This window comes from Myotis nattereri (assembly GCF_964212035.1).
Source record: "Myotis nattereri genome assembly, chromosome: 19".
Lineage (NCBI taxonomy): Eukaryota > Metazoa > Chordata > Mammalia > Chiroptera > Vespertilionidae > Myotis > Myotis nattereri.
In genome coordinates this window covers 22,091,592-22,118,719 of record NC_138095.1, presented here as the reverse complement: position 1 = coordinate 22,118,719, position 27,128 = coordinate 22,091,592, and the positions used below count along the sequence as shown (strand labels likewise).

Below are 27,128 nucleotides of genomic sequence, written 5' to 3'. Positions count from 1 at the left end.
AAATAAATGCCTGAGACGACTTTGTTCTTTTTCAAGAAATGGTCCCATTTGTCAGAAGGATGCAGGAGGGATTGTGTCAGGACTTCAGCCCTATTCTTTATGAAGTTTAAAGCTGAAGACACATCACAGCTGAAAAGATTTGTAAGTCAAATCCCATAGTCACTTTGACTTAAAAGTTCTACTTACACATCTGTTAGGTAAAGCAAGGTATGCAAATTTCAAAACACGCCCATATTTGAATGCACAGCGGAGTACCATTCTGCGAGAGGTTCTTAAGAGAACTTCAGTTTAATAAACAAAGCTAAATGAGGAAAATTTAAGTCCGCACTTGACATGGTATTTAAACAAAACTCAAGGGCTGAAACTCAATATTTAGACAAAGAACAACACAGTCCACTATTCACTAGGCAAAGAAAATGGTCCACAGCAGGTGGCACACAGAATTCCTATAGAAAACAAATGTCAGATATTTTGCTTTGAGGAAACATAAAACAATGGTTGACGTGTCATTTACAAATACATAATATAAAAACGCACAGCCCCCTAAAACAAAAACCCATCAAATATTTTTTAGGTGATTGGCCCTATCCCCACCCCTTTACTAAAATAGGCCATTCTGGTGAATTACTAGCATTTGCCGTTTTGTCTTTTAAAAATTAAAAGAGTGACGGGCATATGGACTATACAGAGTGTAAGAGAAGTGTCTTATAAGAAGGGGCCTGAGTTGGCTGAAACAGTTGGACAGGTGTGTCTCAAAATGGTGTGTCCAAGTTTCACTCCCATTTCTCTTAAAGACAAAAAATACCTTAGAAACTATACCTGGTGCCCAGCCATGGAGTGACTGTTTTCCTGCTGTCACCCTCAATGTGAGGGAACATGTGAAGCCTCTCTGCTCGGACACCCGTTCCCTTTCTGTCGACACCAGGGGAAACCGCGCTGCCTTGGGCCCTTCCGTACCCGGGTACAGCTGGGAGGTGGTGTCCTCCCGGCCAGCATGAAGTAAGGCATCTCCCTTCTCTGAGTCACGTTCACTTTCTCAGAAGCAGCTTGGCAAAATCAGCATTGGACATCTTGGGAGCCTCAGTGGCCTCTGAGGTGGTGACCGCTGGCTTCAGGGCAGGGCCATTCTCGGCCTGAGCTCCGGTGGTGCTGGGGCGGTGCAGGGCGCGAGGCAACAGAGAGAGCTGGGTCCTTCCCTTCCCCCGCCTGGAAGAGCAGACACTGAATGTACCCTTTCCAAGTAATAACTGGTGGCCCCTGGTTGATCTGTAGCTGACCCTGGCCAGCATCTGGTTGTCAGGCTATGTTTAAACACATGGATTCAACTGGCAAAGAGGACTTTAAATAAATCACAAGTGTAATTGGCCAACACCAGGAAGGGTTGCGCTGCAGGGACATGCTCTGGACACCCTGCTCCAGGACTACAGTGGACAGCAGGCCCTGGCTGTCTGTCCTAACAGGAAACCAATCCAGCCGGGTATGACGGGACAAAGCCTGCGCTGGCTAACATGCAAACACTTACGCTCCATATATCTGCCGGGGTACGTTGGGGCCACCTGGTCCTTTCCTTGCCTCTGGCTTCTCTGGAACTTTCCTCTGAGGGGGGTTGCTGATGGCCACTTTGATGACATTCTCTTTGATCGTCATGCCATCCATCTTCATGACGGCCTGCGATGCCTGGGATTCATTTTCGTATTCCACGTAGGCCAGGCCCTGAAAGAGGCCACAGCCAGGTCAGGTGCTGGGGGGTCAGATCAGGACAGGTGCCCCATCAGGAGGTGACCGACCCCACCAGTGCCATCCTTCGTCTACAGGTTTATTCCCTGCCCGACTTTCCACTTCGGTAACTGACTGTAACTTCAATAACCTTTGGAAGGTCAGTACCTCTTGTGGTTGCTCCAGCAAAAGAAAGAAAAAAGACCGAGAGGCCAGTGTAAATCCAGCTATGGGCTGAGGTGGCCTGGCCCAGGGAGCAGCCCAGGTGTGCCTCATGTCTGTGTGCCCTCCTTACTTCTTACTTTTTATCTCCTGATTAACCTGGATGGGGGCGGCGGGGGAGGGGGCAGAGAAGAAAGGTAATACAAACTCATGTTTAAACAACAAGGGTCCGCTACTAAAAATGTGGTGCAAAGAGGATTAAGGGGGTGGAGGGAGCTGAGGAAATGGCTGGAGGCCAAGTCCGGGCAGGAAGGAGACTGCAGAGGGCAGCCCCTCACCCCAAGGCCCCACAGTCGAATTGATGCGAGTGTTTAATGCCTTACATTTTTAGTACAACTAGATGCAGAGCCTAGTGTACCTGTCCTTCACGTGCCATTTGTTTCTCAGCAGACAAACCAGGAACCCACCCTAGACCCGTGATCTCTGCAGACGCAGAACGGGCTTCATCCAAGCCTGGAGGGCGGTGTGCTGACCGTCCACTCCGACACTGACCTTCGGTTTGCCAGCCCGGTTGGTAACCAGCCTGATGTCCTTCACGGTGCCATGAGCCTTACAGATCTCTTCGAGTTCCTCTTTAGTGCAGGAAAAGGGTAGGCCCGAGATAAACAGCTTGTGCTTCTCCAGGGCGGTGCTGTACCTGAACACCTAGGAGGGAAGGAGGGGGAAAACCAACCATTAGAAGCCCAGCCCAGCACGCTGGCCACTCTCCGGCAGGCCCAGCCGGGCAGGCCAGAGCTGAGGCTGGGTGCTGGGAATGGCTAACTGGGCATGTCACTTACCACTTCCCTCTACAGAATGGCAGCAATGAAAGTAGCTATTGTCAGAGTTTGGGTGGGGATCCCCTAAGGCAGCGGCTCTCAACCTTCCTAATGCTGTGACCCTTTTAATACAGTTCCTCATGTTGTGGTGACCTCCAACCATAAAATTATTTTCGTTGCTACTTCATAACTGTAATTTTGCTACTGTTATGAATCGTCATGTAAATATCTGACATGCAGGATGTATTTTCATTGTTACAAATTGAACATAAAGCATAGTAATTACAAAAACAATATGTAATTATATATTTAATGTGTTTTCCGATGGTCTTAGGCGACCCCTGTGAAAGTGTCATTCGACCCCCAAAGGGGTCACGACCCACAGGTTGAGAACCGCTGCCCTAAGGTAATACATAAAACATTTAGCACAGTCCCTTGTCACTCCTATACACTCACTGGACCATCGCCATTATTACAGTTCCTCATTTTATGATCACGTATCAGCTAATGCAAGCTCCAAGTGACTGAGCCAGGAATCAGACCTTAATTAACCAGCTCAAAACAGTATAGTTATTCATGTATGTTTGCAATATTAGTTGCTGCACCAAAAAACAATATTTAGTCAGTCTATAGCAACCCTGCATGAAAGCCACTCTTTTTCCCACAAACATACCTTAAAGTCAGGATTTTTGCTCTTATCCACACAAGGGGAAACAAACATTGGCCTCCCGCCTACATTCTTCCGGTCCAACTCCAGCGCCTGCAGGGCCGACTTCTCCTCCTTGAACTCCACGTAGCAGTAGCCTCGGAAATCGCCCCGGTTGCTGAAGATGGGACGGACCTCGGCCACTTCCCCACAGGCCTCAAAGAGCGGCCGCAGCTTCACGTCCGGCTCCTCCATGCTGTAGGGCAGGTTGCTGACAAAGACGGTGACGCTGTCCTTGCTGCTGTCGTGGGGCACCTTGGGCACGTCCCTCTTCAGGGCGGCGGCGGCCCTCTCCTTCTGCTTTGAGGGGGGGGTGACGTCTGCAGATGCGCTTTTCCCAAAGAGCCCCATTTCCTCTTCCAGGTCTGGTGCTGCTTCTGCAGCTGCAGGAACGCTGTTCTCAAGCTTTCTGCGCTTGGAAGGCTGCTCTACAGGTTGTCGGGAGAAGAGCAACAACAATTAACTTTCCTCCCTTCACTGAGCCGGTCCCTGTACGCGCTCTTCCCACTGCACAGCCAGTCGGCAGCAGCGGCACGTGACCGACTCACTCCTCCCCGCTGACCTGCAAGCACCACACCTGCCAGGTCCATCTTGGCCCAGAGGCTTGGCCCACCACGTGCTGGACTCTGATGACATGCGGGTGAGGGGGCTGACTCAAGTAGAACCAGTAAGTCCTCACTGTCTACTCAGTTATAGAAAAGGTCAGGGGGTCTGAAAAGTGCAGCGGGCCGATCCAAGGCCCTTCAGGCTCAGGTCAGCAAGGATAAGGCTTGGGGACCTGCGTTTAAACCAGCACTGAGGGGACTCTGAAGTGTGTGCTTCACACGGCCACACTGGAAAGCTCTACAAAGGGTTTACTCTTGTCTTGTGTCCAAGAGAGAGTTAGGCAGCACTCTGCTCCAACCCATCTCCCCGCTTCCTCCAGAGGCGCAACACTGAAACCCGTTTGGCATTGGCCCCCCACTTCCAGACCCTTCCACCAAGCTCCCACTGCTTCCTGACGAAGTCTAACCCTGCACACTGTATTCACTGGATGCTCCCTGAGTGGGGCCCAGCCAGCTGGCCTGCCTGCTGCTGCAGCACACCACCCATGCACCTGGCCCCCAGCATGCATCGGGGCACACACCCAGTCATTTGCTGCTCAGAGTGCCAGGCTGTTTTGTGCCTCGTGCTGACACCAGCTGTCTGGCTTCCCTTCTTTCCCACTCAACAGTCACTCACTCCTCCCCGATGCCAAGGTGCACACATCGCTCCTGAACTCTTTCTTGCAGGAGCTGACCTTCTCATGCCTCCTTTGACTTCCACCATCATTCACATCCAACCTGCCACAGTCCTGACCACACCACCGCAGTCACATGGCACGTTTGCCTTATCTGCTAAACCAGGAGCTCTGAGGGGCAATGAGCTACTGTGGTCATTTCTGAATGCCCCAAAAAGGTGTGCAAGAGAGGTCAACTGAATGATGGCTCCATTCCCATTTCCCTCTGGCTGACAGCTTTGTACCAGGAAAATGAACAGAGTTCCTTAATGTCTGGAGACAATTCTTTACCTTGACTGACTTTGCTGAAATAAATCTGACCCACACCTGCCCATTCCTGAAGTGGCATGGCTGACAGAAACACCGGCTGAAACTCTACCGACTCAAAATAGGTGGGGGCAAGAAGGCATGTGTCTGTGCAGTGGGCTAGGCCAGTGGTCGGGAAACTGCGGCTCGCAAGCCACATGCGGCTCTTTGGCCCCTTGAATGTGGCCACGAAGTTTCAATTGCACTGTACATGCGCGCCCGCACGTGGTATTTTGTGGAAGAGCCACACTCAAGGGGCCGCAGTTTGCCGACCACTGGGCTAGGCAGTGGTACGGGATACTGCACCCTGGGCAGGAAGGAGGGGATGTCAACACATGGGACAGGGACAGCTGGGGTACGGGAGCCCGTGGGGTGAGGACGGCACCACAGAGGAGGGCAGTGGAGGCAACGGCACAGTGGAGGCAGTAGAGCGCAGGTCCCTTGCAGGGCAGTACCTGGCACAGAGGTAGGCAGAGACAGGAAAGGTGATGGGGTGTCTTGCCAGCACCTGTTCTCAAATGGTTCAAGAAAAAAAGTTCTTTGTACTGTTTTTTTGGGTTTTTTTGCAACTTCTCTGGAAGGATGAGTTGTTCCAAAGCAAAATTTCTGAAAAGCTTTACCTTCCTCGTCGCCGCCCCACTCTTTCTCAGCATCCTCATCGGCTTTGCGCTTGTCTGCGCCTCTGGCTCCTTTCTTTTTCAGCGCTTTCTTCTCAGCCCGGACCCTCTTCCGGTGCTCAGCCTTCTCCTCTTCCTGCTGGGCGAGGGTGGCTTCCTTCTCTGCAGCCTGGAAAAGGGGCAGATGATGCATCACTGGATGGAGCAGTGACATACACTCCACCGCCTTGTAATGAGAATGGACGAAAGGGGCCAGGGAGTGGGATTCATACCCAGTGACAGGACAAGATCATGGAAAATGTGCTCACAACCTTCCCTGCCAGGGCTTTTTCGGCCTCTCAGGATTCCTCTCTCAAATCCACAGTATTTCTCACAATAGCCCCAGTAATTATTCACCAAGAGAAAGAAAAGAATCTAAGAAACTGGGGCCCTAATTAACTTGGGGGTGTTCATATTCCAACCACTAGGCTAAGAGGCTCTTCCTGTTTTTTCCTCTATTCTAGTAAATTTTAGGGCCAAAATTCCCCTACTACATAAAATAGTATTTACTGCTGGGGCTAAAGTTTAAAGCTTTTCTAAAAAATAACAAAAGACTGGTTTAAATGCTGATTCAACTATGTCATAATAAATACTTTCTAAGCAAAAGACACGTTTTAGAAAGACCTCAAAGGTTTGACAAAAAATATCACAAACACGGTCAAAACAGCGATCAGAGGATCCCAAGACTTCATATAAACAGCATCATTACCTTAATTCTCTGCTCATTAACACGGGCTAATCGAGTTTCGGTTTTCTGGACAGCTATATCCCAATCTTCTAAAGTACCTTGATAGAAAAAGAAGCAAACTTTCCATTTTGGGGTTTGGGAAGCTTTTCTTAATTCCCCCACCCTCAGGAGAGCTCTCCCCTCAGAGAGCTCCCCATTTCAAGGTGATTTCACTGAAAGTTTTCGAATTCCAATAGTCCTTCCAAGATGTGATTAAAACATCCCTTCATTTTCAGGAGAGACTTGAAAACCAGAATATGACCTATTACGGGTGCTCCCTGGCAAAGATTATGAAAACATTCCAATGTAAAAGGTATAAGACATATTATGACAGTTGAGCATCTCAAATGATAAATGTTGAAATGTTTTGTCATTTGTTGTTGTTTGGATGTTTCATTTCAAGTTCTGAGGGATTCCCACCCAAAATCCAGACCACTGCCCAGGGATACATTCTCTATTTTCCTACTGGACACAATATTGAGGCTCTGAACTTCGCAGGTGATGCACACAGTACTCATTTGCCTCTGCTCCTGTGGCGTGCATGACATGCTGGAGCAGAGGGTCTCAACTGGAGTGATCCTGACCCCAGGGATCAACTGGAGTCATTTTTTATTGTCACGACTGGGGGCAGGGAGGTGTGCTGGCAACTAGTGGGCAGAGAGGCCAGGGATGCTGCTAAAGACGCTAGGATGCACAGGGTCCTACAAAGAATTCTGAAAACCCACGCTAGAACTATACAATGCAGGGCCCTCCTTGGATCTGGAGCTCTCAGAGGATTCGATCTCATGGGGAGCGCCCTGTGACAGTCACGCCACTCACGGGGTAGCCGTGCACAGTCTGTCCTTACAGACTCCAAGCCGGAAGCAGAGCCGAGGGTCCTACCTTCTGTCCTCTCCATGGTGAGCAGCACTTCACAGACGTGCTCGGGGTAGTCACTGGTGCACTGGACGGCCCGGTGCAGAGCCTTCCTGCAGTGCTGGGTGTCGCCGTGTGCCCTAGGGCAGACAGCAAACAGGCTGCCACCAGGACAGAAGCAGAAGGCACACGAGGAGGGAGGGGCAGCTTCTCACAGGTTAGAGCCACAGGACCAGCAGCTCCGGCTCCAGCACCCTCCACATACAGCTCTCCTCTGGGCCCCAAGTACAACGTTGTAGCAAAGAAAACACTGCTGGTGTCTGGGTGCAATCTAATCTAGTTTTTTCATGGAACACCATTTTCACTTTCTAATGTAAATATCAGAGTCCTAGATAACTCACATAAACAAAAGCTTGCGGGAGGGAGGCTCCTCAAACTTTTAGAGTGCCAACAGGTTCTAAAACCAAAGTTTGAGAACCTCTGACCTGAAGGAAAATTCAACAAGCTTTAATAGTGTCATCTCTGGGGGTGGGATTATAGGAAACTTTCACTTCTGTGTTCAAGATCTACTGAAGAACAAAGCTGGTCATATTCTTTATGTCCTCCCCATGTTATCAATATTACTGGGCATACCTTATTTCTGTGAAGTCATTTTAGAGGTTTGTAACAGGTGCACTACAATTGCATTTTCATTTTTTAGACAGAAAAGTCTCGAAGAATATACCCAAACAATTAACTAATAGTGGTTACTACTGGGTCCATAATTGTAAATAATTTGGGTTTTTTTCCTTCTGTGCTTTCTAGTATTTTATACTTTTTATACAAAACAGATATAATAAAAATAAATAGCTCCCCAAAAAGTCAAATAAAATATTCATGTCCAAAAATCAAAACAAACCAACCAAAAAAAGAAAAAAACACACCAAAATTTAAAAGAAACACATAGCTCTAACAGCCCAGACACAAAATACTATGTGCTAGGTTCTCTAGCCCGGCCCATTAAAGAAAGAGCGATGAAGGCAGGCAGTGGCCCATTGCAAGGAGCAAGCCCAAGCCAGCCGAGGTCAGCCGGGACTAAAGACAAGTTACTCCTGACAACGCACCGTCACCCCACCCAGTTCGTTACCTTTCCAGGTTGTAATACTCAAGCCACATGTTGGCATACTTGGCGTTTCCTTTGGTCATGATGCTGTCCCAGAGCTCCCGAGCTTTCTGCATGTTATTGCACAGTCGAGCCTAAGAGCATGACAAGGCCCAGTGAGGAAAGCACCTGAATCTGATGACACCAACACCCCTTCCAGAACAGACTGCAGACAGACCTGCCTAAAGAGCCATCCCCTAATTGTCACTGACATAAATCCCTGACATTCCTTAGGCCGCCCTCCATGGTAACAGGCCCAGGCCAACCACGTCAGCCTTTCTGCAGTGACAAGCCTCAAGGTGTCTGCCTAGGCCTCTTGTTGAGAACAAAGAGTGGGAGCCCGTGGGCACCACAGTACCGACTAGTCGCTTTTTATTTTTATCAAACTTAATAACTATAAAGGGTTAATCTGAGAGGCAGTGTCGAGAAAGAAAGTTTAATCCAGAAGCAAATGCCAGCTCCCCCACTTACTGACTTGGGCAAGTTGCTTCATCTCTCTGAACCTCAGGTGCCTCATCTTGAAGATGGTGACACGAACACCCACCCACACACTGCCCGGTAGGTGTTTCTTTGGCTGACTCCCTCAGAGAATAAAACACTGGAATCTTACAATTCTCTGAGCTGGCGATCAGGGCAGGTCCCATGTCCTACTCCCCTGGGGGTCCTTGGTCCAATAATAACACTCAACTCATGATACCCTGTAATTATTCGTCAAATCGCCTGTCTTCCACACTAGATTAAATCTTACCAGTGCAGGAAACTATGTCTACCTCATTTCCCCAGCACCCAGTCAAGTGCCTGGGCAAACAGTGCCCACCTGATACGCTCTCATGAATGAGACACTGGGCAAGGGAGAGAAGTACATGAGTGAATGCCTGGCATTCAGACTTTGCTGCACATCTTCTTCCTGGGAGCTAATATTTTCACTAAGATATAAACAAATGTGCACCAAGCTAGGTAAACAGCACAGGTCTCTATAGAGCCTCAACCAGTGGTCGGCAAACTGCGGCTCGTGAGCCACATGCGGCTCTTTGGCCCCTTGAGTATGGCTCTTCCACAAAATACCATGTGCGGGTGTGCACGTACAGTGCGATTGAAACTTCGTGGCCCATGCGCAGAAGTCGTATTTTGTGGAAGAGCCACACTCAAGGGGCGAAAAGAGCCGCATGTGGCTCGTGAGCCGCAGTTTGCCAACCACTGGCCTAGACCATCAGCTGGGATTCTGACTCAAATTCAGCCACACTAGTAGACAAAGGCCCTTCAAAGGCAGATGAAACCGACAGATTTGACAAAAAACACTTACCTCGATCCTGGCCCAGTTCTGCATGATCATGCAGCTTGGATCCCCACTCTCATTGAAACCTTTAAAAATAGAATTAATCAAAATCAGAAAGTAATTTAAAGACCAAGAGCCTTTGCCTGAAAAGGCACCTCAACCCAGAGCAAGAAACACAACTGGACAAGCAGGGGGTCGGAGCCACACTTACGTTCTTCCACCTCCTGTTTCAGAAACTCCAAAGCACGAGTGAAGGCGGACCGCAACTCTTCCAGCTCTTTACTGGAGTCTGGAAGCAAGAGGTCTGCTTAATGAAACCACATACCACATCTTCTTTTTATCGCACACTGAAACGCCCACGGGCCTGTTTATGCACCTGGCACCATGCTGGGGACACAAAAGTGAAATTGCCAGGCCCCTGCCCTCACCACACAGTGGGAAAGAGACTGGAGCAGAGCACAGCACGGGCAGTACACTGACAACAGTGAGCACAGGGTGCCATGTGGGGTCCCCCCAGCCAGCAGAATGGCTGACGGTCACATGCAAGAACAAGTTAGACGGGGTTCTGGCTGCTATTCTTTTTGAGGGGAAAGGAGAAAGAAAAGGGAGTCCTGCAGAGGTTTAAAGATTTAATAGAAACACAGCAGTCTTACTTAGAGAACTATTTCGGACATACAGGAGGGAGGGAAGAGAAAAATACAAAATGAGGCAGAAGCCAGCATAAAACCTAAGGACCATTACTCCCTTCCTTTACAATCCACAGCATGACTTGTTCAAGACTTAAACCGCTAAAGCCTTTTTTTTTTTGGGGGGGGGGGGGGGGGGGAGGTACCAATGGCTGGTCTATAACATTTGCCCAATCACAATGTATTTGGGCAATTAGAACATCTCACCAAAAGATATGTTAAGAAAAAGCAGTTCTGGTATAAAGCACAGGAACTTAAATACCTTGTTTGAAATCAACCCTTCTCCTCAGGTAATCAAGGTATGCTTGCCAAATCTCCACATAGTCAGTGGCCTGAATGAAGCCAGCACTCAAAGCTTTCTCGAAGGTCACTGGAAGTGAAGAAAAAGACAGGGTGTGTGGCCAATGAAAAAAGAAACAAATATACAGTTATCAAGATTATTATAAAAACCTTTACTGACTATAAAATACTATATGATTCAACATCACAATAAGATGCAATGAGCTAGAAAGAAATGTTCAAGAGGAGAGCTACTGCGGCAAGGCACACGCTGTGTTCTAGAAAAGGCAGTTAAGAGTTCCAGGTCAAGTAAGTTTGGAGAAAAGACTCCTGGAAGATCACAATAAACATCAGCATGTTAAAAAGCTCTAAGAAGTCAGAAATACAACCAGTTTACCTCCCACTTAGAGCCCTTTTTGTCACTACTACCCACTCTCCCAAGAACACCCTGGGAAATGATGACTCAGTGACGTCCTCAGAACTCTAGCTCTGACTTGGTACAAGAAGTTTTGAAGGCTTCCAAGAGAAACATTCGCACCAGAAATCACGTGATGGTCAACTCCGTGTCTTTCCATGGCCAAGAGGTACCGGCTCCACAGGGCAACTGTCCAGGGGCAGTTTCTAACAGCACGATTATGTACAGATAAAACCAAGTCCTTTACTTTCAGCTGCCGGTCCTATGACAAAGAATTCTAGGGTTAGGAGATAAAAATTTATGGTTTAAAGTTCACCATCCACGAAACATTTCCAGAACCACCGACAGACGAAATTTCCTTAGAAATGTCTCTTGTGACTGATTTCTTCAACAAAGAAATCACAAAAGGAGTGAGAGAGAAGAGAGGTGGAGTGGGCAACCTACAGATTAAATGTCCAATCATAATGTATAGATCAAGTTTGGATCCTGATTCAAATCTGTTACACGTACATACTGAAATATTTACCAAGGAAATGTGATTTCTGGATTTAATATAAAACAACATGGAATGGGGAAAGTAGGTACGGTTATAGATGAAACTACATTAATGCCATTAGGTCATTGTTGAATCTGGTGATGGGTACATAAGGTTGCATTTTACTAATCTGTCTACATTTATGTGATTACATTTTTCCATAATAAAAGGTTAAAATTTTTTTAATTTAATCTGTTATAAAGTTTTCAATAGTAAGACTATGTAATCCTAAAACACTCGGAGGACTTCCTAAGTGACCTGACAAACGGAAGGAGGATGAAGGATCAATTAGGAGAACAGAGATGAGCAGCATACAACTAACTCCGAGCACTCTTATTGGTTTTCTTTAGATAGATCCCAAATTGGTAAAAGTTAAATGAAATCAGAATAGTTATCTTACTAGGTACTGACTGTAACGGATCCATAAGTCTGGAACCAGGCAGTTCTCAACCAGGGCACGCTCAAAGATCAACTGAATGCGAGCAGGATCGCCGATTTTCATCTCAAAATCGATGTATGCTTGATATTCGGCCAGCCTGGGAGCCTCTGCTTCCAACTGGACAAAGGAGAACGGCAAAGAAGTTGAAATGAGCTGCTCGATACTGTCAGGAAGCACAACACATCTTCATATTCAACTCTGCTGAGACTGGCTACTCCAAGAACCACCAATCCCCGCTCAGAACCTCTACACAGCAGGGCCCACAAAAGTGCCCCGTCACTGCATTAGCTACAAAAGCTCCTCAAACCCTTTTCTAAATCCATCCCTGGACTACTGGGAATTCAAATCAGGAACTGAATGAAGGAGAAGCACCCTCGCCAATGACCAATGCAAGCCATCCTTCCAAAACAGAAGTTATTTCCATGGCCTACTGAGTGGAGGAGAGAAGGCAACCACGCTAGAGTAATCCAGTGCCTTGTGCTAGTTCAGGTTTCTCATTCCAAATACCAGCTCCTGCCAAGTACAGGTACATGCAGAAGATGGAAGAGGTATGCTGGATGTTTATTGATCCAAAGACGTACAATCAAAATCTTTTTGAACAAAACCCTCTTATTCAACTTTTCTTTTCAGCCACACTCTGCTGATAGTCGAAACAAAACTGAACTGGCTGAGGCTGTCATTAATGAGGCTTTGTGAAATAAATTACATAAAATCATTTACATGTAAGAGAGAGAGGGAGCACATGCAGACCAGCGAGAGAGCACACATGTTCTAAACATAGAAAGAAGCTGTCTTGGAGCTGCAGTTCCTAGTAAACATGACAAACTAGTGACCCAGACACACTGTGCCATTGAAAACTACTAACACTGCTGGACTAAATATGAAAAGCATCCTGAAAATCACCAACAAACTCGTAAAGAAATACTGAGGACAAGGTCTAAGTGAAGGTGGTTAAGTGAAGGTTAAGCTTTTGCTGGCCTAAGATATATTAAGACTTTGATCTTCACAACAATCCTATGAGGCAGGTATCATTACTACCCCCATATTATTCAAGGCAAATGAAACACAGGAGGCTAAGTACAAGCCCAAAATCAGAGCTACTAAGCGGCAGAGCTAAAATTCAAACTGGAGGTGGCCTGGCTCTCAGTATCTGTATTCTTTAGGCCACGAGAGAGACCAAAATCAAAGCCAAGGAGCCCAACAAACCACAAGCAGGATAAATACAAAGATATTCACACCTGGACCTACGGTAATGAAATTGTAGGACATCACACAAATCAGAGAGATATTAAAACCAACCAGAGGAAAAAATAAGGGTTACCTTCAAAGAAGCAAGAGTTAAACAGACAGCTGACGTGTCAACAACAGAAGCCAAAGACAGAAAGGTATCTTTAATTGCTGAGAGAACACAACTGTCCGTCTAGAATTCTATATCCTGAGAAATGAACTTTCAAGGAGAGCAACAAAGTTAAACTTTTTCAAACAAAAACCAAGAAAATCTGGAAAATCTGTTATGAGCAAATGTCCAGTGTGGGAGCTTAAAGGATAGACGTCAGGCAACAGAAAAGTGATTCCAGATGGAAAATCTAGGACGCAGGGAGGAAGAGGACAGAAAGCGGGACATGCATGCAGTAAATGTAAACAAACTAGACTGTACGACGCAAAATTAACAATGATGCCTGTAGATCAAACAAAAAGGCAAGAAATACAAGATCACAAGAGACTAAGTCTGAGGAACGGTAAATGAAGTTAAAAGTATTCTAAGACCAAGAAAAAGGAAAAAAATGCCACTTACAAATAATATTATATAAAAAAACACAACTACTGTCAACACAAAAAATCCAAAAGAATCCATCACTTATTTTTAATTTTATTTACTAATTTTTAGAGAGCGAGGAAGGGAGGGAGGGAGAAAAACATGGATTTGTTGTTCCACTTATTTTGCATTCACTGGTTGATTCTTGTATGTGCCCTAACCAGAGTTATCAAACCCACAACCTTAGTGTATCAGGATGATGCCCTAACCAACTGAGTTACCTGCCAGGGCATAAATTATTAATATTAGTAAGAATCTAGCAAGTTAGATAAAAAATTAAAAACAAATTACATTTTATATATCAGGAGCAACTAGAAAATAAAATCTTTAAAAAGATATAATGTGCCCTGGCCAGTTTGGCTCAGCGAATAGAGCGTTGGCCTATGTACTGAGGGGTCCTGGGTTCGATTCTGACCAAGGGCACATGCCTGGGTTGCGGGCTTGATCCCCAGTAGGGGCCGTGCAGGAGGCAACCAATTAATTATTCTCTTTCATCATTGATGTTTCTCTCTCTCTCTTCCTTTCTTTCTCTCTTAAATCAATAAAGAAATATATTTTTTAAAAAAAGATATAATGTAAACCAGTGGGATGGCACAAAGAGGCCAGAAATAGATCCCCACGTAAATGGACAGCTCATCTGTGACAGATGTGGGGCTGCACATGCGTGAGGGGAGAGTGGATTAAGAGAATGAGTGCGGAAACAACTGGTTCTCCATATGGAAAAATGAAACTGGACCCTGCTTCATACTATACACAAAAATCAACTCCAAATGGATACCTAAACATGAAGTATTAGATTATAAACTTTCAGAAAAAAATAGAGCTAAGTACATTAATGATTTTGGAGTAGAGAGAGATTTTTTAAGCCTAGCAAAAGCACAAACAATAAGGAAGAGAATGATAAACCCATGTACATTAAAATTAAGACTGGGGGGGATTCTGCAATACCTATAATCGAAAGGAAGATTTAAGTTTCAGGACCCCCACAAATCAATTAGAAAAAAGAAAAAAAAGATAAACCAAAAGGAAAATGTGTCAAAGACACTTTTTACTACAGAGGCACTTCACCAAAAAAAGAAAATCTGAATGGCCAATCGATGTGAAAAGATGCTCAGCCCCATTAGTAATCAGGGAAATGCACATTAGAACACGTTTCAGACTCAACAGATTGGCTAAATGTAAGTATGTCAATATTCAAGGTAACAAAAGCAAGGAGGAATCCCAGGTGCTGCTGAAGGCTGTAAACTGACAACCTGGAGAACAGTTCCATTCCTGGGTACACACTTAGAGAAACTCGCTTCCCTGTGTCCAAGAGACACGTTCAATGTCCAAGCAACGCTGTGGCTGCTAGCAGAACACTGGACATAACCCAACTAAGAACATGGATAGATTGTTTATATACAGACAACTTTGTAGCAAAACAAATGGGCTGTAACTATACTTATCAATGAGTAAAACCCCAAAATAGGTTGAATAAAAAATATACAGCATGATTCCACTATATACAAGTTAATAAACTTTAAACAATATATTAAGGATACGTTCACAGGTTGTAAAACTATAAAGAAAAGCAAGGGAATGAGTATCACAAAAGTCAGGAAAGTGATTACCTCTCGGGAGAGGGAAGAGGAGGCAATCGGAGAGGGGCACATAGGAGACTTCTAAGGTACTGGCAATGTTCTATTTCTTAACCTGGGTGGTAGGTACATGGATGTTCACTTTATTATTAGTATGTAAACTGTAATAGACATTTATACACTCTATATATTTCACAATAAAACAAGTGTTAAAGAAACTGTTTTACTTGCAACTACCGATCAGGGAAAAGCTTACAGAGAGAAGTTTACTGTAAAAGCAGCCAACACTTACCAGTGCTTCCTCGTAAGGTTTGTATTTCTCCAACTGCTGTAGCGCTTTGTGATAGCTCTGAGTTACCGACTCTGGTATTGGGTCTTCCGACCACTCTTCATACTCTGCAAATGTTGCCTCCATATCTATTGAAAAATGGATTCAGCCCCTTGGGTCTTATAATTGGATCTTAAGAATCCAAACATAGATTAAACCATGAGAGTCGAATGCCACTAACCCCTCCCACATCTGTAGCCATAGCAGCTCTTATGACCAAATCCTGAGCTCTCCTGCTGAGCTCACACTTGGCCTTAGACTCTGTCTCAAAATACTATCCCAGGCAGTCCTACCAATTAATCAATCAGAATTCATGAAACTAATAACAAAGCTTTAACAACACTTACCTGGCACTTCCTAGGTTCTAAGTCATCATAGCCATTAACTCGTCTGATCCTCACAACTCTATGATGTGGGTTCTACTGTGATCCCCATTTTGCACTGTCCACAGGAAACGGCAGAGCAAGGGTTTGAACGCTACTCACTATACTACGCTGCCTCAAACTGGGATGAGATGAAATCTACAAGCCAGTTCCATTCTAGCCTTTTCTGCATGTCACCCAAAGATTCAACTGGAGAGACAGGCTATACTTTGTTAAATGAAATCCAAGTAAGCTGTGACGTAAAATGAGAAATAACTTCTGGGCTCAAGTCAAGTTATCCAGAGGTTCTGAGGGTGCACAGTACACCAGGTCTGGGGAACAAACAAGATGGCAGCGCCAAACTCCTCCCATGCTCGGAAAAATCCTCCCAGTGCTGCTCATGCTCCAGCTCCAGAACCTCAAAGGCGTGGCTTTCCAATATATATTCCCCAAAAAAGGAGAATCCTTACCAAACCCCAGGAAATTCAGGTATGAATACTTGCGACCCATGGTGCTCCTGAACCAGATATCACCCCACCGAGGAATGGTCCAGGCCCACGTAAACTCCCCAGGTCGTGGAAGAGGGTACTTCTCAAGAGAAAATGCTCCGAATGGAACTCTGATTCAATCCAGCTTCCCCAGAAAACACAGGGAGTCAGTTTCTCTATTCCTTTCAGAGACAGAGCCCCCTCTCTGCCTCTCCAACAATGTCCACACGACTGGGACTTCCTGCCTCTGACCCTCATAACTAACTTGAGCATTAATAACTCAAGATACATTTTTACCAAGGGACTCGTCCACAGTCACGCTGTCCAGTGAGAGTAAGGACACCAGCCACATTTGCCTCGTGGGATGCTGGGAAAGGCCGAATCACATGACATACCCCAAAGCATTTTAAAAACCACGAAGGGCTGGCTCTTGTCTTACCGTAGAGTGGGATTGCCAACTGTCGCCGGAAGAGACTGTGCACTTTCTCCAGCTGTGAATCAAAGGTTTGTTCCCGGTCAAAAGGGGAAAGGAAGCCAGCCATGGGCTAAAGAAGTAAATTTGTAGTAAATGACAAACTTTGGTCCTTCCTACCTCAAAATTATTTCATAAAAAAATTTATTTCAACACATTTTTAGTTCAAACTAAAAAAAAAATTATGACCTCTTACACATGAGGTAATGCTTGGTAAAGATGAAGGCAGCACTGCCAATTTTTCAACAGGGACGTAATTCAAGAATGAACTGGGTTACTTTAACAATAACAATCAAACATTAGAGGGCTTCACTGTGTATCAATACCTGTGCACCCACACAAACAGAGTGGAGAGGGACAGGAAAATTCTGTAAATTGTAGTCTAAAAATTGCAATTCTGATTGGGTCAAATCTCTCACAGTTACTACTGGACATTTTTGGAGGGAGGGGGTGGGGAAGGGGTAGTGACATGGTTATTTTTGTATTTTATTCTGGAACCAGTAACTAAAGCAGTAGTATTTTTAAGTATCAAGGACAAATTGTAGGGTCATGTGTAAGAAATAATTCTTGCTAGTCTAAAAAACTTTTTATTTCATATATTTACCTGCCCATACACTAAGGAACTGGCGAAGACCATTTTATGAACTATGTCCTTCCAAGAGCACTTACAGAGACAGCCCGACTACTCGAAGGCAAGCACTGGTCACGGGGGCGGGGAACTCACCCGGGCAGCTTCCACAATCGCATTTTCGAACTCCCGGTAAGCCTCCCAGATGGCCAGTCCTTTGGTCATATGTAAACCGACAGACGAGAGGGCCCTTTCAAACACAGAGCGGACTTTCTCCAGGCCACCTTTCTGACCAATCCCACCGACTGAGTACTGGCCATACTCTAGCCAAATGTTTGGACCTAAAAATGAGGAGAGTTCTGTTAGTTCACAACATGAGACACCCAAATATCAAAAAGGAGGCATAACAAAAGAAATGTGCCCACCAAAAAAGTACTCATTCATGCAAAAAGGTAAGAGCATCATCAATATGCATCCCAATTCACCTACACTAATGCTGCAGCCTAAGAAGAAAGTCTGCCTAAACAATGTTCCTAGCAGGTATATTCGCTGAGATGTTGCTGAATAAACAGTATATGCCAAGAGGTAATATTAAAAAGACCATGATCATAAAGCTTATTTATTAAAACTGAAGAAACTCAGTGATAGATTTCAATGAAAATAACAAGAATCTGAGTCAATCTTCAGAAAGATTTCAAAGCCTAGAATTTTTCAAAATGAAAAACATTAAAAGCACCAATACTGTTAATAGAAATCTGTATTTTAAAATCTCTGTTTTTAATGACTTTAAACAATGACGACAAAAAAAGGCTTGGTTGCTTTGTTCCTTTCACTCTTTTTAAATTTTTATCTACTCACTCCCACAACTTTAAGACCAGACCAATGAAAGATCGTCATGAATGCATCAATTCTTACTGTACACGGTTTGCCTGTACTTTTCAAAGACCTAAAAATAATTTCAGAAGCCTATACACTAACTTTGTAAAATAAAAATGCTAGATACAGAAGCCAATTTGAGGATGACCATGTTTTCCTGAGGCAGGTTTATTTCAAGAACTTAGCCAAAGCTTTAGCCACTTTGTTTCGTGCACCAATAAAAAGCTGCCAGATGGGCTGCAAAAAAAAAAAAAATGGAAATGAGCTAGCTCTTGGAGGTGAAGGGCTGAGTGAGGGGAGGTCAAGTTTACAGATGGTCTGTGAAGCGGTTCCTCCTCTCAGAGAAGGTAATTTTCAACAGATGACATCATGCCCCCTCTCAAAACTTAATCTAGACAGGGGCAAATATGAGAAACGGCATTTTAAATGAGAAAACCCAAGGGTACCGAGCCCACAGTGACTCCGAGAGACAAACAAAAGGTGTCACTAGACCCCAAGCTCAGAACAGGCATGAAGCCTCCGCACAAGGCTCCTCCAAGACCAAGGAGCCGGGTTTTCAAAACCTCTGCGGAGCCAAGGGAGGTTTTCAGGGGGAGACTGGGAGATAGGGGCCTCCCCTCCCCCTCCTCCTCTTCCTGTGCGGACCTCAACCCCTCCCCAGTCCGGGGGGTGGGGGGGACCTCTGAGGAGCCAAAGGGCCTAGCCATCTCCGACTACTGGGGCACCAACCACCCCCAGAAATCACTACTGAGTGAGTACATGCTGAGAAACACAGGAAGGCCATCCTTGGCATCTTCAAATATTAAAAAAACAGTTAAATACGAAAATACTAAAATACAAAGAATAGAAAAAAATAAATAAAAAGGACAACAAAATAAAAAGCAGGCAGAGTGGCTTCTGAACATTCAAAACAAGTGGCAATTTGCACACACTGAAGCTCCTGAAAATAACACATCCCCTGGGGGTCCCATTCAAAACGACTTGTGGGACATCCTCTAAGGAGCTGGTCACCTGGTCCCGGACCCACAGCAGCCCTGCAGCAGCTGGTGGAAGGGCAGGCGCTGTCGTCAGCACTAAGTGACAGCGGAGGCCTGCCGGCAGGGAGGACTGCAAACCCTCAGGGACCGAGAACCATCACGGGCGGCCTGGAAGGACAAAAGATCCTTGCAGAGAGAGGGCCGGTGCTGTTAATGACTGAGACCTTAAGAAGGGGGTAACAGGACCAGCAGAAAACAAGGTACATCATGCATTTGGAACTCAGAGATTCTAAGAGGCCACAGGGCTGGCACCATCTAAGCAAAGACACGGGATAGCTTTTAAAGGCACATTCAGTATAATTTTATATTCACCAAACACCTATTATTTTCATTATTTGAATTATAGAAAGTAAAAAAGTTTATATTCTTCTTGGCTGGTAAAGGTACAGAAAAAATCCTCTCCCTCTGGGCAGTCTACCTACCAAGTGCTGACACTGCTCTCAAGGGGAAATGCCCAGAGTGAAGATTGAGGAAAATCAGATGGGGAAGAAGGGCTTAATTTAAAAAGGGGGAGGGGGGACCTTGTAATGCTTTTTAATGCGTTTTGTCCACAGCACTGATGTGTTCCCCAATGTATGTAGAGACAATGTTTAGAGAATTAACCATCAACAGGGGCGGCTGAAGGGACTTAAGGGGAAATCAGGCATCCACCTTCACCTGCACTGCTGCCCGGTCAGCACCAGGAGACCAGGGAGCTCTGTGGTGGGGGAGGTCTGTATCTCGAGCGCAGTGGTGGCCACCGGAAGCTACATGGATAACATCTACAGAACGACACACATGCACTGCACCAAGGTCAACTTCCTGGTTTTGATTCTATACTACTGTTATAAAACACTGGGAAAACTGGACGAAATAAGTACATAGGACTTCTCTGTGCTACTTTTGCAATTTCCTATAAATACAGAATTATTTCAAAAAGAAGTTTTAAGGTTTTTAATATGAAAAATAAAAATTCTGTCCAAAACTTCTAAAAATCTATTCAATGTGTAAAAGGTGACCTTTAGTCATCTGGAACTACCATGTAAATTCTTCCTGCCAGGTAAGTGCTGGGTGTGAGTATATTCATCCACTTAAATGAACCTCAGATATTACAGGTTCGGTTCCAGCCACCCCCCCGACCCCACCCTCCAATGAAGCAAATATCGAAATAAAGCCAATCTCACAAACTTTTTGTTTCCCAGTACATATAAAAGTTATGTTTATACTATAACGTAGTCTATTAGGTGTGCAATAGAGTATGTCTTTAAAAATGTACATACCTTAATTTTTTAAAACTTTGTTAAAAAATGCTAACTCTTATCTGAGATTGTTGGTGAAAATGGTGCTGATACATTTGTTCAACACAGGGTTACCACAAACTTTCAAATTGTAACAAAAAAGAAAAAATAGCATCTGTGAGATGCAATAAAACTAAGTGCAATACAGTGAGATATGCCTATGTCTTAAAACCAAATATCTTCAACTGAAAACCATAGACAATAATAGATGAACTCAATCTTCCTAATTGCTAGACGAATGCTGTCTTCTGGGCAACAGCATCTCACAACACAATCTAGACAGCAGAGACTGATGCAGGTGACCCTGCCGGGCGCCCTGGAAAACGCCTGCGGGAACTTACATATGTAATCCTTCACAGCTTTCTCAAAGAGGTCATACACGTGCTCTCGGTCCAGGCTGTCCAGGGCCATGCTGATCTCATCGTGCAGCCACTCCAGCCAGAGCTCTACAAGACAACAGCCTGCGTTACCACCTCCCTCCCAAGAGAGCGGTCTGAAAGCAGTAATGTAGAGGAGTCATCAGCAGGCAAGCGTTTCATCATCTTACACAATCTGGCACAGGTCACAAAAACTCAATTCTTAAAGCCTGCACCAAGCACAGAAGTTTATGGCTCCAGATAAGATCAAATCACTAAAATCATAATATTCTACAGCTGTTGGGCACTTCATGGTTTGCAAATTCGGTGTCTATAAAAGCAGCCCAGCTGGTGAGGAGTTACCTTCTGTCAAAGGGAAGATCTCACTCATCTTCTGGCGGGCCGCCCTCACTTTGGTGAGTTCCCCTTCCAGACGCAGCAGCCTGATCAGGTCCACGTGGCAGTTGTAGTCATAGATGTTGATAGACAGCTAAAAGGAAAAGAAACAGCCGGTGAAATTTAAAATGCCATCATCAAAATAACTTAGCTTTTTTTTTTTTTTTTTTTACCATTGGTGACAATGCACACGTCTGTCACAAACAAAATAAATGTGCTACCTGGGAGAGCCTCTGAAACAGAAATGAAACCTCAGGAAAAGGAAGAGAAAAGATCAATACAAGAGGCTTTTTATAATAACCATAAAGTTCCCTCAAGTCCGTCACAATTCCCGTCAGCACACACTTGGTTCTCTCTGAAATACAGGAAACATTCTAACGAAACAAATAAGTAATAGTGTGGCCTTAGGCTCATTATCAACTGTCCTAAGCCTCCATTTCCTCACTTTAAATGGGGAAATCACTGTTTTCTGACTCATAAGGTTCCTGTGAGGATTTTAAACATAATTTAGTAACGTGCTTTAGCATATGCCAGGCACATAGGTAATAGCTCTTTTCTTCTACTACATAAATAAAAAGATCCCTATTGGTAGAAATAAGAACGACAACAGACTGATATCTTCTGAAGCTGAGTGATAAGCACATACAGGTCTATTTCTATACCTGAAACTTTTCAAACTAAAAATTTAAACAATAAATTAAAATAAGTGCTTAAAAAGCTATCATACATCTGAGACAAAAGGAAACTATAAAAATGTGTTACTATCTGACTTACATTCTTAAAGAATAGCTAAAGGAAGTTCTTCAAAGAGGAAGGAAATGATAAAAGAAATCTTGGCATCAAGAAGAACAACAAGAAAGAGCAGAAAAGTGGGTAAGTATAGGGTGTCCCAAAATTCACGCAAGATTTTAATTCTGCGTGAGCATTAACAACTACAACAAAAAATAAAAGCCTAATTTTACTTGGTTTATTGAATCAGATTCTAATATCTGTTGCCCTTTGATTTCAATCCCTTCAATTTGATAAGCATTACCAAGTACCAATTATGGCCCAGGAGCAGGGACAATGAAGGCCAATGAAGACCACGAATTTGCGTATGTGCCAGCAAAGCCGTGGAGGCCATTTACCCGGTGTGCTATTCCATACATAACCCTATACTGTATACTTTATGAATCAATAAAAAATTTACAATTTTTAATTATAAACCTGTGTTTTCTATCAAAATTACTTCTTGGGTAAATTTTGGGACACCCTATATAAATTATCCTTCTCCTTATGTGTTTTCTAAATTGTATGTGATAGCAAATGTTTTACTAGTAAGACTACCTGAAACCCAAAACAATGATATTTAAAAAGCAGGGATGCAAAGGGGCATAAATGGAAGGGAGATTGCCACACCTCACTCAGTGGTAAAACATAAATACCAGGAAAGTCAAACTGAATTCATGACCCATGACCATGACCCCAGTGTGAAAAACACTGATGCAAAAAAAAAATAGGTAAATTGGAAAAACACCAATGCAGAGAAACTCTTACACGTGTTCAACAGTAGCACAGCTCAACAGAAACAAAAAATAGGTAAATTGGAAAAATACCAATGCAGAGAAACTCTTACACGTGTTCAACAGTAGCACAGCTCAACAGAAACAAAAAATAGGTAAATTGGAAAAACACCAATGCAGAGAAACTCTTACACGTGTTCAACAGTAGCACAGCTCAACAGAAACAAAAAATAGGTAAATTGGAAAAACACCAATGCAGAGAAACTCTTACACGTGTTCAACAGTAGCACAGCTCAACAGAAACAATGTTTTGTTGTAGCCTGTTTGTAATGGGGGGGCGGGGGGGGGGGCGGACTATAGCTATCCAAATGCTAGAACTGACCAAACAGTTGTCAAAATGAATAAACTGCAATGACAAGTAACATGGATGAACCTTAGAAACCCACTGCTGGGTGGAAAGCAGTCCCAGAAGATTATGTATAACATGATGGACTTTTTTAAAAGCTCAAAAACAAACAAAAGTGGACAACACATTGCTTAAGGACGCATACCTGCGTGATAAAACTGTATGTTTGCCAATAGAAGGAAACAGAAGATTCAAGAACGTAGTTACTGGGTTTTAGGAGGCGGCACGGGAGAAGGGGCAAGGCAGGACTGGGACAGGGGAGGCGCCCAAGACACATGCAGCAGTACCCATGCAGCTCTAACCCGCAGACGAGCGAAGGGTGTTCATTTGATTACCATACTTCCTAATTTACAGATGTGAACTGTGTATGTATCAATTCACATAAAAAAGATAAAGAAGAATCAATAACAGATAAGAATATGACCTGATTCTTTCAAAAACCTTAAAAGACTTGCAGCAAGGTTCTCTTACACGTGATTTATAAAGCTTGACAAGCGGAACCCATCCATGATTATGTGATGGTTCGACAGGGCTGGACGAGGCCAGGACACACACGCCCTCGTCTCCCCTGGTTCTGTGTCCTCACCTGCACCAGGATGAGCTCGAGTGGCTGTCACCACACAATGACGCTTCCAGACTGACTGTCAAGTCTGGCACACGAGTAACGAGAGTTTAAAAAGTTGAGTTTGTGAAAGATGTGCTTTCCTCATTAAAGAACATCCTAGGCTCTCCCGTCCCCCACCGACTCACAGCTTCCCTGGGTCTGAATGTGTTTTCTGAGCCTGGAGAGGGTGGGAGAGCCCTTACCGGTTAGTGTGAGGAAGGCCTGTGCAAACATCCCTCACGAGCACCATGTGTAATTCAGAAGGCAAAGGTATAAAAGTCACGACGTAGAGGAACTGCCTCCAGGGTGATTTTTGGTCTAAATTTCTGATGTCTAGCCCAAATGACGATAGCATGTATAGGAGGTGCTCTGAAAGTCTGTAATGAAATGCATGCTGAGCTGCACGTATAAGACATTTCACAGAGCTCACTCCGCACTGACAAGTGAGCGCACACGCTGGTCTATTCCCGTCCCAGAACTTCATGAACAACAAAGGAAGCTCTAACAAGGAGGCGGCTTAGCCACTGCACAGGCTGATCTAACCCATTTCCTAACTCCCTAACGGCACAAACTGGACCTGGAGCTGGGGGTGGAGAAATAACAGGCCTGTGAAAGGACACATGCTACCCCCGGGAAAGGCAGGGAAAGGAGAGAGGAGGCCTTGCATGGCACCTACTCTGTGTCAAACGCTGCCAGCAGGTTTACACACACCGTCACTTAGGTCCACACCAGCCCTGCGTGTGTGTGTGGGGGGGGGGGGGGGTGTGACACTACAACAACCCTCCTTTTACCAGCTGGGACGCCATAGGCTCTGAGAGTGAAATAACTTGCACGTGAGAAAGAATGTGCTCAAGTTCACGGCACACACACACACACACCCGCCCCCGCCGGACCACACAGATGGGTCTCTGGTTCTCTCCTACAGCAGGGTTTGCCCAGCAGCAGGCACCAGCAGATGCTTGGAACGAGGAAGAGAGGGAGGCCAGGGTATGCCTCCTCCCACCCCGACCCCCTGATTGGAAACCAGGGCTGCACCCCTTGACCAAAGGCCTTGGCTTCTCAGGTGCTCTATCCACACCTTTCAAAATACCGGTCCCCCCTCCCCTCTTCAGGCCTGAAGATGGACACAGGTCCTGCTGTGACCAGCCCTGGGATGCCAACCTCCCCTCCCCATTTCCCTGCCCACCTTCACAAACATGGTGGTCCCTCCCTCTATTAACCTTAACGCAAATTACCCTAACTTACATCTGCTGGGACCCCCGACCGCACCGGAGTTAACAGGTTACATCAGCGGTTCTCAACCTGGGCTGCACATTAGAATCACCTGGGAATCTTGTTAAAATCCTGATTTCTTGCCCTAACCCGTTTGGCTCAGTGGAAAGAGCGTCGGCCTGGGACACCTGAGGGGTCCCAGGTTCCATTCCGGTCAAGGGCATGTACCTTGGTTGCGGGCACATCCCCAGTGGGAGGTGTGCAGGAGGCAGCTGATCGATGTTTCTAACTCTCTATCCCTCTACTTCCGCTCTATAAAAAAATTAATAAAATGTATATTTTTTAAAAATCCTGATGTCTGGCCCTCATCATTAGTAACAAAGAAACAGAATTTCCGGAGGATGAGGCCCAGACATCAGGATTTTAACAAGATTCCCAGGTGATTCTAACGTGCAGCCCAGGTTGAGAACCACTGGTTTAGATAGAGATCCGGTTACTGCGAGGCGCTGGGCAGCTGTCATTGCCGCCATCGCAACTACGCGACACGGAAGTGTTGCTCCCAATTTACAGACGAGGCAGCTGAGGCTCAAAGACTCGAAGAAACCCGGCCAAACCCTAGCGGTTTGGCTCAGTGGACAGAGCGTCAGCCTGCAGACTGAAGGGTCCCAGGTTCGATTCCGGTCAAGGGCATGTGCCTGGGTTGCAGTCACATACCCAGTGGGGGGTGTGCAGGAGGCAGCTGGTCGATGTTTCTGACTCTCTATCCCTCTCCCTTCCCTCTCCCTCTTCTCTGTAAAAAATCAATAAATAAGTAAATAAATAAAAACCCGGCCAAGCACACCCAGCCGGGGCCTCAGCCTCCGGACGCCGAGACCCCTACCTTTCCATTCCTACGACCGTCCTCAAGGTCGATACCGCCTTTCCTACCCCATGGCCCCGCATCACCGTTCGTTCCTAGAGGGAAACCCCTCCCTGGCGAGGGGAGCGGTGTTTCTGCTGCGGGGCGCAGCTCCACGGGGTGGCTGGGAGGGGGAGGCGTGGCCCCCCACTTGCAGGAAGTGTAGCCTCGCGCCGGGGAAGTCCCTCCACGGAGAGCCTCCGTTTCCTCGGTAAAACGGGGGACACACTACCGCCTCCCTGGGTCGTGGTGAGGCTGCCAGGGGATGCCGCCCGCACAGCCCCAGGCAAGCGCCCCAAACGCTGGGAGCTGCGGGTGAATAGCGGGTTTGCTGCCCCGGCCGGCGGCTTCATTACCGCTCCGGACCCGGGAGGAGGAGAGTCAGGCCCGGGAACCTGGGGGCGAGGGGGACCCGCCGCCCACCCCGGGCGCACCTGCTCCTCCAGCCGCTCAATCTCCAGCTGGTTCTTCTCCTCCTCTTCGTCGTACTCCCACTCGTCCTCGCCGGGGGAGCTCTCCGCCGAGGAGGCCATGGCGAACTCCTCGTCTCCATCGCTCTCACTCACGCCTTCCTCCCGCTGCTCATCCCACGCTGGCCCCATGGCCTTGTAGGCCGCCGTGGCCACGGCGCGCGTTAACACCTTCCTCCTCGTCCTGTCCGCCTTCGCCTCGTCCTCCTCGCCCTCAGCCTCGGGCTCCGCCTTGGGATCGGTCTCCGTTTCCGAAGCCGACGCTGCGGCCGCCGTCGCCATCTTGCGCTTCCAGCGACTCCCGGGTCTGCCCTGGGCCGCCTAAGACCCCTGGAGGTAGAGGCTGTCCGCGGCGCGCGCCTGATCAAAAACCTCGCTGTCTTGGCGCCTGAAAGGGAAATGTGAGCCTCAGGTGACGGGGAAAATCTCTAAATACACGCAAGTCATGTTATTTTTATACACCTGTGAAAGTTCTCTTGAGAAAAACAACAACCTCCCTAACACGGCG

The 27,128-nt window shown here is 45.9% G+C and overlaps 1 protein-coding gene across 3 annotated transcripts; it reads right to left on the bottom strand.

Annotated features, from left to right (window-relative positions):
* Positions 1-252: 252 nt before the first annotated feature.
* On the bottom strand, positions 253-27,008 carry SART3 (spliceosome associated factor 3, U4/U6 recycling protein). 3 transcript variants are annotated; one of them, XM_081113944.1, is made up of 20 exons: positions 26,585-26,922; positions 21,496-21,622; positions 21,118-21,222; positions 17,743-17,927; positions 16,986-17,037; positions 15,661-15,785; positions 15,402-15,483; positions 11,937-12,092; positions 11,125-11,263; positions 10,570-10,677; positions 9,833-9,910; positions 9,649-9,707; positions 8,331-8,440; positions 7,232-7,344; positions 6,332-6,408; positions 5,587-5,752; positions 3,370-3,830; positions 2,431-2,583; positions 1,523-1,713; positions 253-1,206 (listed from the first exon to the last, which is right to left on the bottom strand). In XM_081113944.1, the coding sequence occupies exons 7-20, from the start codon at positions 15,441-15,443 to the stop codon at positions 1,029-1,031; spliced, it is 2,031 nt and encodes a 676-aa protein (XP_080970070.1). In that variant the 5' UTR covers positions 15,444-15,483; positions 15,661-15,785; positions 16,986-17,037; positions 17,743-17,927; positions 21,118-21,222; positions 21,496-21,622; positions 26,585-26,922; the 3' UTR covers positions 253-1,028. The 3 variants fall into 3 exon arrangements, with proteins under 3 accessions (XP_080970070.1, XP_080970069.1, XP_080970068.1); XM_081113943.1 differs by lacking the exon at positions 15,402-15,483 and having other exon boundaries at positions 26,585-27,008; XM_081113942.1 differs by lacking the exon at positions 15,402-15,483 and having other exon boundaries at positions 16,986-17,091; positions 26,585-26,910.
* Between the last annotated feature and the right edge of the window lie 120 nt (positions 27,009-27,128).

Coding starts and splice junctions, on each gene's coding strand:
- SART3 (XM_081113942.1), bottom strand. CDS start 26,902: ATGGCGACGGCGGCCGCAGCGTCGGCTTCGGAAACGGAGACCGATCCC. Junction 12,093..15,660: donor AACCTTACGAGGAAGCACTG/GTAAGTGTTGGC, acceptor TCCTTTGTCCAG/TTGGAAGCAGAGGCTCCCAG. Junction 2,584..3,369: donor GCAAAAATCCTGACTTTAAG/GTATGTTTGTGG, acceptor CTTCCCTCCTAG/GTGTTCAGGTACAGCACCGC.